General features: G+C 46.7%; 1 protein-coding gene across 2 annotated transcripts in view; it reads right to left on the bottom strand.

The window, feature by feature from the left end:
• SMYD3 (SET and MYND domain containing 3) overlaps positions 1–16017 on the bottom strand; it is a 711390-nt gene that overhangs the window by 94754 nt on the left and 600619 nt on the right. For both annotated transcript variants that reach the window (XM_082676889.1, XM_082676890.1), the window contains 2 exons: positions 13597–13684; positions 10248–10422 (listed from right to left, as the gene is read on the bottom strand). In XM_082676889.1, coding sequence (XP_082533015.1) covers positions 10248–10422; positions 13597–13684 — 263 coding nt within the window. The remainder of the gene's footprint in view (positions 1–10247; positions 10423–13596; positions 13685–16017) is intronic.

The following is a 16017-nucleotide window of genomic DNA, read 5'->3' as shown; positions in this document are numbered from 1 at the left end:
CCTTAGTGCCTACAGCCTGAAATAGGTAATGCACACTGGGACTGAAAAACCTTCACAAGATGTATCACACGTTGCCATCAGGCACACTTTCTTACACAACTTCTCTGCCTCAGGTAGGGCCTCACCGGCCTCCCCATCCATCCTTTCCTCTTACAGCGAACAGACTTCTTCTCAAGAAGCTTAGCTTGTGTCCTGGTCCAAGTGAATACTGCTGCTCTCTTTAAAATTCTAGGAACCTGCTCTTGCAGAAATTCATTCCTCACGCATAACTCTAATGGTACAATGCTGCTTTTTCTTTCTCTCCCATGTCATAGCTTTTTACTTATCAGCCTTTGGACTCTCTTTACCACCTGTGAATTTTTTTCTTTCCAGAATTTTTACTAGACTACCTGAGTAGACTAGTGCAGTGGACAGCATTCTTCTGCTTTGTCCATCATCCACCTACCCTCCATCTTTGGAATACCTTCCGTCCATTCCACACCTTGTTACTGGTAGGGCTGCCAGCATGTTATCTCCCTTGGTCCAGGCAGCGGTGGGCATGAGACCCAAAGAGGCCAAAGAAGTCCATCCAAAACACATATTTTAAAATGTGGAGCTAGAGGAACTTCCCTGGTAGTTCAGTGGTTGACACTCCACACTTGCACTGCAGGGGCACTCAGGTTCCATCCCTGGTCGGGGAGCTAAGATCCCACATTTTGCATGGTGTGGCCAAAAAATTAAAAATTAAAACAAAAATTTGGAGCTAGAGGAAACAGAACCTTTTGTTTTGTCACAGAACTAGGAGAATGTGAACCGGAGGCTGCTGGAAGCCACCTTCTCTACCACATTGTGGGGAGACCACCTGTGTGGTAAAGAATGAAAACAACATAGAGGAATGAGCAGAGCAGAGAGAAACAGATCCAGGGAAAGGAGTAGGGAAGGGCTGAGAGGAAGAGAGACTGTATCCCTGAATTCTGTCACACCAGTTCTGTCCCTGGCTGTGCAGTTTCATGGTCAGTGAACCCCCTTTCATGCTCAGGCAGTCTGAGGTGGGTTTCTGTCACCTGTAACAAAAAGAATCTTGATACATTCATGTAGTAGGAAGGCGAGGGGTAGCTGGAAAGACCACTCAGCCCGCTATAGTACAGTAACAATCCAGACCTTTGTAACTGAGCAAACCTGGGTTCAAGCTGACTCAACTGCTCTTTTGGTAAATTATAACCAAAATAAAATAAATAAGCCTAGGGCTTTCCTGGTGGCTCAGCGGTTGAGAGTCCGCCTGCCGATGCAGGGGACGCGGGTTCGTGCCCCGGTCTGGGAGGATCCCACATGCCGCGGAGCGGCTGGGCCCATAAGCCATGGCCGCTGAGCCTGAGCGTCCGGAGCCTGTGCTCTGCAACAGGAGAGGCCACAACAGTGAGAGGCCCACGTACCGCAAAAAATAAAATAAAATAAAATAAAATAAATAAATAAGCCTAAGGTTTGAACCCCAGCTCTGCCACATACTTCTCATCCTCAGTCCCCTCACATGGAGGACAGGACAGGCTAAACTTCCTCCTCACTGTGCTGGGAGGGTTAGAAAGCCAAGCGAGCTGCCTGGTCCACAGGACGCTCTTAATAAGTAATAGCAATTACTTTTCAGTTGAGGAAAGCTGAAAGGTAGAGGAGAGCTCTTAACAGTCCTTTCGCCCATTCCTCTCAAAAGATAATGCTAACAAATAGCTGACAGATGCTTCTGCAGTGGCTGAACCCGATTTATCTTACTTTGGGAGGATATTACGGTGATGGTTCCCATTACAAGTGAGAGCAGATTTGCTCTCTTTAATTCTGAAGGGCAGCGTGATAGCGTGACTGGTGTTCTTTGTGCGGGAAGAGCCATTTCCAGCAGCCTTGCGTTCTTTGCAGAGTGAGCACTGTCTCCACTCCCTTCGCTGCTCCCAGGGCCCCGTCCACTGCCCTGTTGCACTCCAGTTTCCTAGTCCCTGATGGGGCCGCTTCCCTTGAACATATTACACATTGTTTCCAGCCTGTGTGCTCTCATGAGCTAAGAGCTTTGTGCTATCTGGGCCGAAGGACATTTTTCGAGCTCAGAATAACTTGGCTCTCTCAAAAACTGGGACCTATCTTTTTCGGGGCCATTAATTCCCCACCTTTCATTTCTTTGAAGGACCTCTTACTGTTCCTTACAAGTGCTATCACCACTCTCTATAAGTGATCAAAAGCGTGAGGCTTGATAAATCAGCTTTACTTGTGCAATTTAATTGAAGGTCCATTCATCTATCCTTGGAGAAGTTCTGAAAACTCAGTATGGACTTCACTCAAAATACACAAATAGCATGTGACCAAAAAATTTTTTTAAATTACAAAAACATGTATTTACATGAAATTGAAGTTGGTTTTAATCAGTTCTTTTTGAGCCCTTCAAAGTTATATCCATCATTTCCCACTTCTCAGGCCTGCCTGATTTTCTGTTGGCTCCCTGCAGGGGAAAATGGGATATTTTTTTCTCTACTTTCTCTTCCAAGAGCTGAGAAAAAGGACAAGAGATAGCAGCTATGTAGCTTCAGGGGCAGCCAAGCAAGAGATTGATTCAACAGGAGAAATTTAATGCATCCCAAAAGATTCCCTAGGATTTGATATCCTGCCGCTTAGGGTACAATCTGTTGTAATAAGAAACTGAAGATGTTCTGTCAGGAAAGTCAAAGTACTCAGAGACGGCTTGTGAAAATTTAAAAAAAAAAAAAGTGAAACGTAACAGGAAATGTTTTTATTCTGGAAATGCTTTCTTAAATAGGAGGACAGGGGGCTTCCCTGGTGGCGCAGTGGTTGAGAGTCCGCCTGCCGATGCAGGGGACACGGGTTCGTGCCCCGGTCCGGGAGGATCCCACATGCCGCGGAGTGGCTGGGCCCGTGAGCCATGGCCACTGAGCCTGCGCGTCCGGAGCCTGTGCTCCGCAACGGGAGAGGCCACAGCAGTGAGAGGCCCGCGTACCACAAAAAAAAAAAAAAAAGAAAAGGACAGAAGACCATTTCTCAGAGAATATACATGGGTGAACACAGAAGATGAAATGCTTTCCTGTGCAGGTACCTAATCCCAGGGTGGAGGGCGGCTTTCATCTTGCTCCCCAGGGAGGTTGTTTACCGGGAATCAGGCAAATGCAATGGACAAGAAGTACGTCCTGTGCCCCGACCTAGCCTGGGGTGTCTAGAGTCAAGGTAAGTGTGGGGATGGATGACGCTGGCCCATGGCTGTGGGATTTTCTTGTCTGAGAGGAGGAATGTGGCTCTGGGCAATGTGCTGATCTAACAATCCTGGCACAGGGGGAGTGGGCGGAATAAAGTTCAGCAGAGGGTTTCAACACTAGATCCAGGGTCTCTGAACGATGGTCAGGTGGTGGCCCTCCGGTAGCCAGGAAAGACAAACATACAGAGCTGTGTGGCCAGGAGACAGCAGGAAGCACGGGTTTCACGTGTGTCCTGCTGTGCACAGCATGTTGGGGGCAATGTGTGGGTCACCTTCCCCTCCCCAGCAGGGGCTGTACATATACCAGTAGCACCCAGTCATTTGTGCCACCCTTAAGTCAGGTGGGAATACCCAGGCTGGATTAAGGCTTGGTCTGTGAAGCTATCACCTAGGCCCGTCTGCTGTCACCGGGAGCTCTGTCACCATCTGCAGCTCTTGTTCAAGGGCCAGAGGCCTGGGGTGGTGGCAACGGGCAGGGGAGCTGCGGCACCCAGGAGAATGGGTGGGCTCGTGGCCGCCCCTCCCCTCTTCCAGAGGGGCTGGAGGGTCAGAGCCTCGTGCCAGTTCCATGCACAGACTACCCTTTATTTCTCTTTCGGAACAAAACCCACACAGCTGGGTCATTCTCATGCAACTAGTGGGGTCAGGGCTGGAACCACCCAGAACACTGGTCAGTAAATGTCTTTACCCAAACACACAGGTGGCATCCCCAGCAAGGTGGTTAGAGCGAAAGGGAAGTTAGGGTGTCTTTAGAGGAGTGGACCACTGAAGGCAAGATGGTTTCATTCCTCCGCTGCCCCAAGGGAAGTGCAGTCAGAGAAATTAGTCATCTTGCTCTTCTTTATTCTCCTACCAAGAGCCTCACACTAGCTCCAGGTTATCTGGACCTGGAAACACGAGTAACTAGGGATGAGCTCAAGTCGGTAGTTTAAGTAAACACACGTGCACCTGAACCGCGGCATCTCATCATCTGCGCTGTTCTCTTCCCCTTCCTCTTCCTCTTTTCTCTCCTTTGCCTTCTTTTTCCTTTTGTTGTATTTCTAGATTCTGAATTAAAAGAGCCCTTTGGAATTAAACTAAGGGGCTGATATTAAGCAGGTTAAATTAAGAGTGCTGGGGCCTCGACAGGCCCCTACCCCAACTGCCAGGCTGGTGGTCATTGCCCCAGTGTTAAGACAAGGGGCCATGACTAAGAAATCAATCTCACAGAACTGGCAGCAAAGAAAGAGAGGCCCCGATTAGAGGTATCAGGCAACTCAGTATTTTACACAAACATGCACACAGAGCTCAAACTCTCATATAGGGGTTTGGCCACCAAAGATACTTTAATTGAAAATTACAGTGTGGAAAAAAAATGATTAAGTGGCTAAGGGATTATTGTCCACATCAGTAAGCAGAGAGTAAAACATTTGTTCATTCATTGGGTGAAATAATTCTGTAAACCTCACCATGGAAGACAGATTGCAAACAAGGTGCGTAAACAGTACGCTGGGTGAAGCTCCGATTCTCATGTCCCCTCCTGGCTGGAGACCCAGCTCTGCTTTACCTCTGGGTCCTCCTCTGTGAGTCTGGAGAAGTCCTACAGCTGATACGCCCAGCCAAGACCTTGCCCTCTAGGAATGAGCTTCACGGACGGTTACATGGACACAAGCATCCTCCTGGAGCAGCCTAACAAGGTCTGTGACACGGAGAGACGAGGCCACAGCAGAGCAGGCCCAAGTAAGTGCCGAGTGAGTGAGCGACTACGCCCCGGGGAACGTGCACCCACATATGCTCTGCTGGCTCTTGGACTAGACAAAAACCCACAGAAGACCAATTGTAAACGTCTTCAGAAGAAAAGCCAGCTTGAAAACAGTCGTAGAAGGTACTGCTGTGATGAAATCTTACATTTCATCAACTTATCTGCTAAAGCTTCTGAGGGAAGAGTCAAAAAACTACTGGCAAAATCAAAACGGAAATGGCTGCTATGTAATTACTGGCAATCTCTGAGTTACAAACACTTACTCGTAACTACGTCATATACACAAACCACCAGCTGCATTTTACTGCCATTCTTCCCACTATTTTTTTTTTCTGACAACAAAGCACAGAAAACGATGAGAAAAAATCTTACTCTTTCACGATTTCCACCCTTGAGGAGGATTTCATAACTGTCATGCACTCACGTGTAAGACCCTTCGTCATTCCTGTTCCTCTGCCTCTTTCCAGGTAACTTACAAAACGTCATTCCCAGCACTATTTTTGGATAAGTAAATCAATACAAGCAAACCTCACTCTATAAGAACAGACTTTGATCAGGAAAAGGCCCTTATATATTATGAAATGAATTTAAATCAGATATAATCAATATCATGCTATCCATTCTTAATTCTTTTGGGAAAAGAGGAACACTTTGGTGGACGGGGGACACAATTTGATAATGGTTATCTACATTGAAAATGTACATAACTTTTGATGCAGCAAGTTAGCATTTAGAAATTTATCATATGGATTCATCCTATGGCTTCAGTCACAGCAGAACACAAGGATGCAAGTATGTGGCTGTTAATCATAGTATTGTTTGACATGGTAAACATACACGGAGACCAGAGGGACGAATGGACAAATTATGGTACATTCCTGAGATGATATACTAGGTATCTGTTAAAAGGAATGAGGTAGGGCTTCCCTGGTGGCGCAGTGGTTGAGAGTCCGCCTGCAGATGCAGGGGACACGGGTTCGTGCCCCGGTCCGGGAAGATCCCACATGCCGTGGAGCGGCTGGGCCCATGAGCCATGGCCGCTGAGCCTGCGTGTCCAGAGCCTGTGCTCCGCGGCGGGAGGGGCCACAACAGTGAGTGGCCCACGTACCGCAAAAAAAAAAAAAAACAGAATGAGGTAGACATGCAGGAGTCGATCTGCACAGATGTCCACACTTTGTCATAAAGTGAAAAGAGCAAGTTACGGAACATGAGACGGAGAGTGACCCTATTTTTTCCTTCTCTCTCCCACTAAGGAGAATTCTTGGCTTCTCCATCCCTTTTCTCCTTGTCATCTTTCCTTCCTCACCCACCACACGCCAGTGGGCATAGTTAATGGATCAGGATTGGGACCGAGTCTCTCCCCAAGAAAGACAAGAAGAAAACAGAAAGTGAGGGAAGGAGGGAAAAGTGGGGCTTTGGAATAAATTCAGACGAGTCCCTCACACATGGAAAAGTGCAGAAAGAAACTTACCATGGCTATCTTTAGGGAGTGGGACAGGATGTGAAAGATGAGGATGATTTTTACCTTTCCGTCGTTTTGAAAATGTCCTTTCCTAGGAGTATGTATTATTCTTACAACAAAAATTACCAGAACGTGTGAATATATTGAAATGGACTTGAGGTCACGGGGAGGGGGAAGGGCAAGCTGGGATGAAGTGAGAGAGAGGCATGGACATATATACACTACCAAACGTAAGGTAGATAGCTAGTGGGAAGCAGCCGCATACCACAGGGAGATCAGCTCCGTGCTTTGTGACCACCTAGAGGGGTGGGATAGGGAGGGTGGGAGGGAGACGCAAGAGGGAGGGGATATGGGGATATATGTATACGTATAGCTGATTCACTTGTTATACAGCAGAAACTAACACAATATTGTAAAGCAATTATACTCCAATAAGGATATTAAAAAAAAATTAACAGAACGTGTGAATATATTGAAAGTCCTCCTCGAAGCCTTAAGAAGCCTCTGTACCTCCGTATCAGCCTCTGGTTCCTAAAGAAAATCAACTTTAATTTGTATTCAACATAATTTAAATCTTAGTTTTTAAAACTATGTTCAGTTTTGTTTTTGTTTTTCTTTCTCCTTTTTTTAAAAAAATGTACAGCCTACATTGACGATGCTGAGCAGACTTTCACGGGCTAGTCCAGGGGACCCCAGCATGATCTGTAACACCTTCTTCAATGAGAAAATGCTTCCCAAGTCCTAAACTACCAACAGGCAAACTAACTTTTGAAACCCAATTCGTCTTACAGCTGAGATTTGACTGAATTGTATTTTTAAGTAAAATTTGGGAAATACCTTTAAATTACTTAATGTTGGTAGTGCTAACAGACAGATGACTGCATATATAATCACAGATACACACATAGATACTCTCAGGAGAAGTACTGTGAGTTAATACTAAAGATTGCACATTTTGTTGTACGTGAATTAATTCCAAATTGCTTTATGAAACATAAAGAACTTAATATTTTATGTTGCACCATAAAAGGAACTTCTATTGAGTAAAAATAAATGATGGAGTGACAAGAAGGGAGCCGAGGGCAACGCGGTGATTTGGATAAAAATGGAATAATGGATGCCTTCTCCTCTAAGGTCAGCAGTTAAGATTTAGCCAAGGTCAGCAGTGACAAAATCATCACTAGAGTCTTGACCTCAATCTAGTTGCTGAAAACAGTATATTAACATTGTAAAACTGTTACGGCAGATGGCAATCCAGTCACCTCTCAGTAACAAATGCCTAACTACCCGTGTCCTTGGCTACAGGTGGACAAAAAGCCCACCCGAAGCATTTGCCGGGAGACCGTGTAGACGGGGGAGGCCCACAGCGTGAGTTCCCTCGTGCACACCTGCGGGGTGAAAACCACTGCCCACCTCGGGATTCCTACCTCACACTCTAAGATTGTTAAAGGGCTTTCAGGGCATCTGGCCCGTTAGTTCTTTATTTTCACTTTTGCCTGAGCTAACGGGCAAAAGGGCCAAGTCTGTCGGCATCCATCCCTCTCATTTCTCTTAACTCTGTTGGTCTGGATTACTGATAGCCCTTTTCTCTGCTACAACTTTGAAAGCAAATAGTTCAGATCTCACTCGTTTGAAGTGGATCATTGCAGATTCGATTTCTTGAAATACAGAACACCACAGAGCAACTCCTTAATAAGCTCCAGGGAGGAGAAACGGAGGGAAGCTTGGAAATGTGTCACCCAGCGTAAGAACAGAGGGTACATTTACAGAGAGACTGTGACCTGCCCAACACCAGGGAAACATAACCAAAAGTATTCCAAACAACATGGAGTACATTCCGTGGACTTGGCCTCGCTTACAAGAAAGGCCTCTTTGTTTGATTCAAGTTTAAGTCAGTGAAACTGCCAGTTAATAAAGGGGGTAAGAAAGTCCTTCAGGGAAGCCTTGGGGGCTACGGAGAAAAGCGGATTCAAAAGTACACGGAGAACGAGCTCCCTCAAAGGCATGCGGCTTTCTTAATGAAGTCGGGGGACCAACATATATTCCTGCGCCTGGGCGGCGGGCTCAGTGCACTTCCAGCCCCAGACGGCAGCGGGGCGAGCCGCCGCCGAGGGGGTCTGGAGGAAAGGATTTTCCGTCTTTGTCTCCTGGCCGGATTCCATCCGCTCACCGTGCAGCCTGTGGTTTGGCGTCGTGAGCCCGAGCCCTGAGTTCAAAGGGGTAACGCCAACCGTGCCCAACCTGCCTCTCACTGCAACACAGAGAACGAATGAAGCCTTATCTCTCTGTATTCAATTCATATTTTCTGAGAACCCACAAGATTCATCATACCTAACAGACGTTTCACGCTCATGGGAAAGTCTACAGTCCCAGCCCTCAAGGCAATCTCTTATAAATTTGATTAAAGCTGACTCACAGTCTGGATTCCGAAGCTGTTCAACCACAAGGCACCGGGAGAAACCACCTAGAGAAGCTCTGAAAAACACCCTCAGGGTCACCCTGGTGCCGTGGCTGGCCTATGGACTTCTGCCATGCACCTGGCTGGTGGGTCTATGCCATCTTTAGGTCCTTCTCTGTCTGCACCATGCTCCTGGCTTCCTGACCAAATGTGTCACTTCCGGCTTCCTCCCTTTGCCCGGACTGATATCCCAGACCCTGGACTTGCTTCTGTTTTTATCGTGTTGATCTTGGTAACTTCCCAGCTCCGGTGTCTTCTGAGGCTCTTCCTCAGTGGGGACAGGCGGCGCCCTGGGCTCTGCCTCCCTCCCCTCCTTCCCTGAGGACCACTCCCCTGCCTGTTGCCCATGTTGCATAGGACTAGACCTGGATCTTCACTCTGCTCAGCCCCTTAGGGCTGACATCATGTCTGCACGGTCTTCAGAGCTGGGAAACTCAGTATCTGCCTGGAATGGTGCCCCTCCTCGCAGGGGCCTCCCCCAGCCTCCCCAGGTCCCAGATGCTTTCAGAGCACCTTCCGCACAGTGAGTGACCTTGTTCTGTGCTGGAGGCGGCTCCTCCAACCTCAGATGATGGTATATGCGTCTCTGTGCCTTTTCTTCTGGACTGATCTATCTCATCTTCCAAACTTATGTTCTTGGCCCACTGCAAACCAGGGTCCCACACCCACCAGCACCAAATTCTCAGCACTAGACTTCAACACTGCCTTCCCTCTGGAAGCTCCCCTGAGTAACCAGAACCTCTAGGGGCAAAACACGCATGGGTCTGGAGGAGATGAGGCCGGTCAAGAAACAATTCATTACCAGTAGTTCCTTCCTCTGACTCAATGACATGTTTGAGCAGGGCTGTCCCCCTGCTCTCCTGCTTGGGTCATAAGGTGATTATGAGGTCAGAGGGCTCGAGTGAAGGCACCCTGGGAACCAGAACGCCCTGAGAAACGGAAGAAACCAGAACTGCTGTCAGCCAGGTGGAGGGTCCCACACCGGCGTCCTCACCTAGATCAGCAGGGCTGAGGCCACAGGCCGCAGCCCCCAGGCTACGTCTGTGCCGAGCCCCTCTCTGCTCCCCCAAACTCTGTCCTTGCCTCTGCCATCGCGAGCACTGCACCTTATTCCAAGCACTAGCTCCACGTGCAGACAGCATCTCATCAGTCCCTGCACACCCACAGTGCCTGACACACGGAAGGGACTTTACAAATGAAGAACGAACGCATATATGAACGAAGGTGTGGTTTCACACGCTGTGAGAAGCAGATGGAACGCTTTTACAAAGCAGCAATGATCAGGATGATGTCAGGCTCTCTCGAGCCTCTGCCCCAAGCCAAGACACGGTAGCCCTTACTTCAGCCCCTCCCCGGGACTCACCTGTACGGCTCCATGGTCCGAATGCCGTAGAACAACGCCTCCTCCAGCAGCCCGAGGTTGATGCAGGCGTCCATGGCACAGTCGAGCACCTTCAGCTGGTAGATGTTGATGTCAGGAAGCCGCTCTGCGTTGCTGCTCAGGGTCGTCTGGCACATGGCCAGAACCTGTTCCCACTCTGTTATTAACCTTAGTTAAGGATTCACTGTCTTCATCAAGGAAAAACAAAAGTAAAATGAGATTCTGAAAAGGCTGAAGAGCTCCCAGGCACAGGAGGGAAGGAAGCGTCCATTATTTTGCACAGATGAGCTGCCTGAAAACACACTTGAGAAACAAAAACATGTGAGTGGCGTCTCAGAGAAGGAAATTCTGTTTACATCAACAAACCATCTTCCAACCAAGCCTGTGCTTTGAGGGATTAGATTTCCAGAGAACCATTCTTCCTTCCTATTCCTACACGGATTCTCTTTAAACCTAGCCATGAAATAAATGCAGCTGTTTATTAAATGAGTTAAAGAGTAAGTTCAGTTTAAAATTGTTTACTCAGTTTCTGTTTCAAAAATGATCTGAAATGAAAGAAGCTTTAGAGAGACTCCTTTTAAAAAAGGAAGAGCTCATTTTTGCTTCTGTGTCATTTGAACCTTGGGCGTATAAGAAACCAAAAACACAACCCCAGGCACACACTAGGGGAAACAACTTAAAGAAATCCATTGCCAGTGGATCTCAAATTTAAGTTTTTTGATTATAAAACAAAAGTGATTCCAGTCTATGCTTAACCAAATAAAGGTATTCTTATCTAAAACCCCCAAAGTAAAAGATAAACATTAAGAACATGTGGCTTATGTACATAAATTGCAGGTAGGGGGAAAGGATGCTTTGAAAAGGAGGGGAGAAGACCCAATATTCACTTCAGAGCCACAATGACGTTCTGATTAACCGGAAGTCCATAACTTACTCTCATGGAGCCCAGTGCGACCTTACTTTTTAAAACTGACAAGGCAGTCAGAGCACTGAGGACGTGGTGCACGCAACACGCCTCGAGTCCTTCAGGTGAACTCCCTCAGAAGCACAGCTGCAGGTGGAGAGAAGGCAGGCCCCAGGGGCCTGACACAGTTTCTTCCCTTTGATGCTGTGTTAGGCAAGGCCGAGGCCTAGGAGGATGCTGGGCTGGGGCTGCCCGGCCCCGGCTCCTCTCTCACCTTCAACCTGTGTAGCTCCGAATTCATCTGCTTCCATAGGCTGGAATTCCACAGCGCGCAAGGTTTGCCGATTTACAGAAATGGCATAGCGTTGGACCGCAGATAAAGCTGGATTTAAATCTAAGCTAGTTCTGTCACTGGTCAGATTTGAGGTTCTGAGGACGTCACCTGTGCTTTGAAGTAGGCCAGAAATAAAAATGCCTAATGTCGCTGTAAGAATTAAATAAGATACCGTAGGTAAAGTTTTTAAAAACGCTTCAGGTCTTCTCTCCTGAGCCAGGCAGAATTGTGTACCTGGGACACAGTGGGAGAACATTTAGTGTCTTGCACAAGATCATACTGCACAAATATCAGTGCCTTCCACCTCCTTTTACTGTATCATGACCTCCGAGCGTGACCAGCTTAAGGAAGACGGTTCAGTGGAGTAAGGCTGATGGCATTTCCCCGCCATACACCCACACCCTGCCCGACTCTCACACAGCCCAGGGCTCTCCGCCCCGCCTCCAACTCAAAGCCTCTTCCTCAGGTCCTAACACAGCATCCCCCGTCCTGGACAGATGGCCCACCTGTCCTTTGCCCTCCCTCCGGCAAAATCTACCTTTTCCACAGTTCAGACTCGCAGGGCACTGCTTTCCAACACATCAGTGAACACTTTTGATAAACCAATCAAGCCACTTGCGTGAGTGAGAGCTCCTATTTTTAAATTAACCCTTGCAGGAAATATATCTTTCTTTCAGCGGGGGCCTCTGGTGGCATGATACCTTACCCCACAGGCCCGACTTCCTGGTTAGAACTACAGGCCCCCTAACACATGGCTGAGGGCCTTTCTGTACATAACACTCTGTAATTTTAGGACGAGTCCTGTCTCTGAGGAGTTGTCTCTGGTCTCGGAAGAGGCACATTTATTGAAGAAAAGTGACTTGATGACTTTCTGTGGTATCCACCTGACGTGCATGTTTGAAGTTTGCGGCATGTGGCCCCCAGAGGCTGGGGGAAGCAGAATCTTAGGCAACGCACTGGTTTCGTAACAGACCGCCAGGCTAGCCTCTGTGGCTTTTCATCCTAGGATTAGATATTTGACGGATCGTCAGGAGGAATGCCTGTCTCTTACACAATGCCAGACATTTCTGTGGCAAGACTTTGACTCTATTTTAACATCACGTTGCATGACCTCCATAATTATTTGCCTGTTCATTTACATATGCTCCAACTCATTTTAAAGAGGTTTGAGGTGACAAGCCTTAGAAGTAAAAACCAGATGCAGCCGCTGACAGGAATACATCTACTTTCTCCCCCAGCAAGCTGGGAGGGACCACAGGACAACTTCCCTTCGAAACACTGGCAGCAGTCACCTGGCAAACAAGGCAAATCTTTCCTGTAAAACACATCAGTGAGCAAAAAAATGGAATAATTTTAACTAAGAGGCTTTTCTCCCAAGCTAATGCTGACCTGTATTTGCATTTTCTGGGTGTTTACCACAAGTCACTCTGCTCCAGTGAGGGGAGCAGGGAAGACAGCCCACCCAAAGAGAACAGACTATGGATGACAGAACAGGCACCTTTCTGCAGACTTTTCCATGACCATAAGACGACTGGGGGAAAAGAGAAAGGGGAACACAGTGAATCCACTTGGGAGTTAATCAACTCCTTGAGACTCAAAGGCTGAAAGACCACGGGGTCTTACAATCCTCCAGGGCTTACGGTCCTCCTGAGGTCCCCTCACTATTTACGCCAAGAAAATGTATTGTGAAGCAAATCCCATTGCCATTGCAGTCATGGTTGACTACAGTCATTAAATTATAAGGATTCCAAGTTATACTTTTTAGAGATGTAGGTTACGGGAGGAAGGGAATCCAGAAATCTGCTACCTTGTACGTATAAAGAGAGTACTACTTACTGTCCCACTAATCCTGCCTATAAATTTGGATTATCATCTAATGGTGGAGAGGAATTCATGCTGACCTTACCATATCTTCCTTAGCCATTACTGAAATTGTTGGCTGGGGTCAGGGATGTAACCTATGACCACGGAACAGAATGAAGCTCTCTGGCTCGTGGAGAGGTCAAACCCTGGACATGGATTCATTAATACTAGGCTCCAACCAGTAAGGAAGCAATCCTACAAAACAACTCAATGCACAGGTAAAAGGATACTCCAATGTGCCTTCAGTTCTTCAATTTTTTTCAGGGATTCTTGAACTTCCTTCCACACTTGTTCATCACCAGTTAGCATATCAGCATCCTGCTCAGGCCAAATGAAAAGAACAGAGGAAGACAAATTCCTCAATTAAAAAATGGGCAAAGGATCTGAATAGATATTTCTCCAGAGAAGATATACAGATGGCCAATAAACACATGAAAAGATGCTCAATATTATTGGCCATCGGGGAAATGCAAATCAAAACTACAAGGAGATATCATTTCATAACTAGGATGGTTATAATCAAAAAGATAATAACAAATGTTGGGAAGGTTGTGGAAAAACTGGAAGCCTCATGCATTACTGGTAGGAATGTAAAATGGTGCAGCCACTTTGGAAAACAGTTTGGCAGTTATTCTAAAAGTTAAACAGAGTTACTATACAATAATTCCACTCCATAGATGTATATGCAATAAAAATGCGGATATATGTTCACATGAAAACTTGTGCATAAATGTTCACAGCAGCATTATTCATAATAGCAAATAAAGTAGAAACAACCCAAATGTCCATCAACCAATGAATGGATAAACAAAATGTGGTATAGCCATACAATGGAATATTAGTTGACAATAAAAAGAAATGAAGTACTGGGCTTCCCTGGTGGCGCAGTGGTTAAGAATCTGCCTGCCAATGCAGGGGACAAGGGTTCAAGCCCTGGTCTGGGAACTTCCCACATGCCACGGAGCAACGAAGCCCGTGCGCCACAACTACTGAGCCTGTGCTCTAGAGCCCGCGAGCCACAACTAGGGAAGCCCACATGCCTAGAGCCCGTGCTACACAACAAGAGAAGCCAACGCAATGAGAAGCCCACGCACCTCAATGAAGAGTAGCCCCCGCTGCCGCAACTAGAGAAAGCACGCACACAGCAAGGAAGACCCAACACAGCCAAAAATAAATAAATTAAATAAATTTTTTTAAAAAAACAAATGAAGTACTAATACATGCTACAACATGGATGAACCTTAAAAAACATCATGCTTAGTGAAAGAAGCCAGTCATAAAGGACCATATATTGTATGATTCCACCCATATGAAATGCTCAGAATAGATAAATCCACAGAGACAGGAAAGTAGATTAGTAAATGGCTAGGGCAGGGGGTGGTGGGTAGGGAGAACGGGGGAGTGACTACTAATGAGTTTTATGGGGGTGATAAAAATATTCTAAAATCAATCATGTTGATGATTCCATAACTCTTTGAATACATGAAAAGCTATTGAATTGTACACTTTAACTGATTGAATTGTACCATATGTGAATTATATCTCAATAAAGCTTACATACATACATATATGTATGTATGTATTTATCAGGAAGGGGAACAGAGGCAAGAGAAAGAATCATTTGTCAGGAGACCCATGGATAACACTTTAAAAAAAATTTTTTATTTATTTATTTATTTTTGGCTGCATCAGGTCTTCGTTGCTGCACGCGGGCTTTCTCTAGTTGCGGCCAGTGGGGGCTACTCTTCGTTGCGGGGCATGGGCTTCTCATTGCGGTGGCTTCTTCTGTTGCGGAGCACAGGCTCTAGGTGCACGAGCTTCAGTAGTTGTGGCACCCGGGCTCAGTAGTTGTGGCTCACGGGCTTAGTGACCCCGTGGCATGTGGGATCTTCCTGGACCAGGGCTCGAACCCGTGTCCCCTGCATTGGCAGGCGGATTCTTAACCACTGCGCCCCCAGAGAAGTCCCTACACTTCAATCAAATATTGAGTTATCAATCAAAATGAAGTAAGGTAAAAGATGAGCGTAACTACACCCACGTGAACCAATGTTGACTTCTGCAAAAACTAAAGCAAAACAACTTAAAAAGCAATTCAAAATGAAGGTAGGAGTTACCATTTATTCATTGTCTGTCTTCCTACTGAGTCCTCTATTTTTCCTGTATGTCCACATTTCAAGAGCTCAGTAGCCACGTGTGGCTGTGGCTACCATATTGGGCAGCGCAGACAGAGAACAGTTCTATCATCACAGGAAGTTCTACTGGATGGCACTGCGTTAAAGAGGCTAACCAAAGGGTAAGAAATTCTCATCAGACGCTACTCAAAACCATGTGTTCCATATCCACTAGATTCTCAGGAGATGTCAGGGAGAAGAACCATTCTAGAAAGTGATATCAAATCACAGCCACTGTGGGGTGATGGTAAAGGTGAGGGAGGGAAGACTTTTTCAAACTATATGTATCTCCCTGGAGATTCTTACATGCCTACTAGGGGAGGTTTATAGAATGACCCCTGTGAGAACCACTGCCAGAGTAAGCCCTATGTTACTGGTGGGAAGATACATGTCACTCAAGTGTGCCAGGGCAGAAAAGAAGGAGGGCCACCAAGTACCACAGAAAAGAGATCTCAAGAACGGGAGAGGCAGTGGGTGTGT

This window comes from Grampus griseus (assembly GCF_964374135.1).
Source record: "Grampus griseus genome assembly, chromosome: 1".
In the NCBI taxonomy this organism is placed as follows: domain Eukaryota; kingdom Metazoa; phylum Chordata; class Mammalia; order Artiodactyla; family Delphinidae; genus Grampus; species Grampus griseus.
This window is presented reverse-complemented; position numbering and strand designations above follow the sequence as displayed.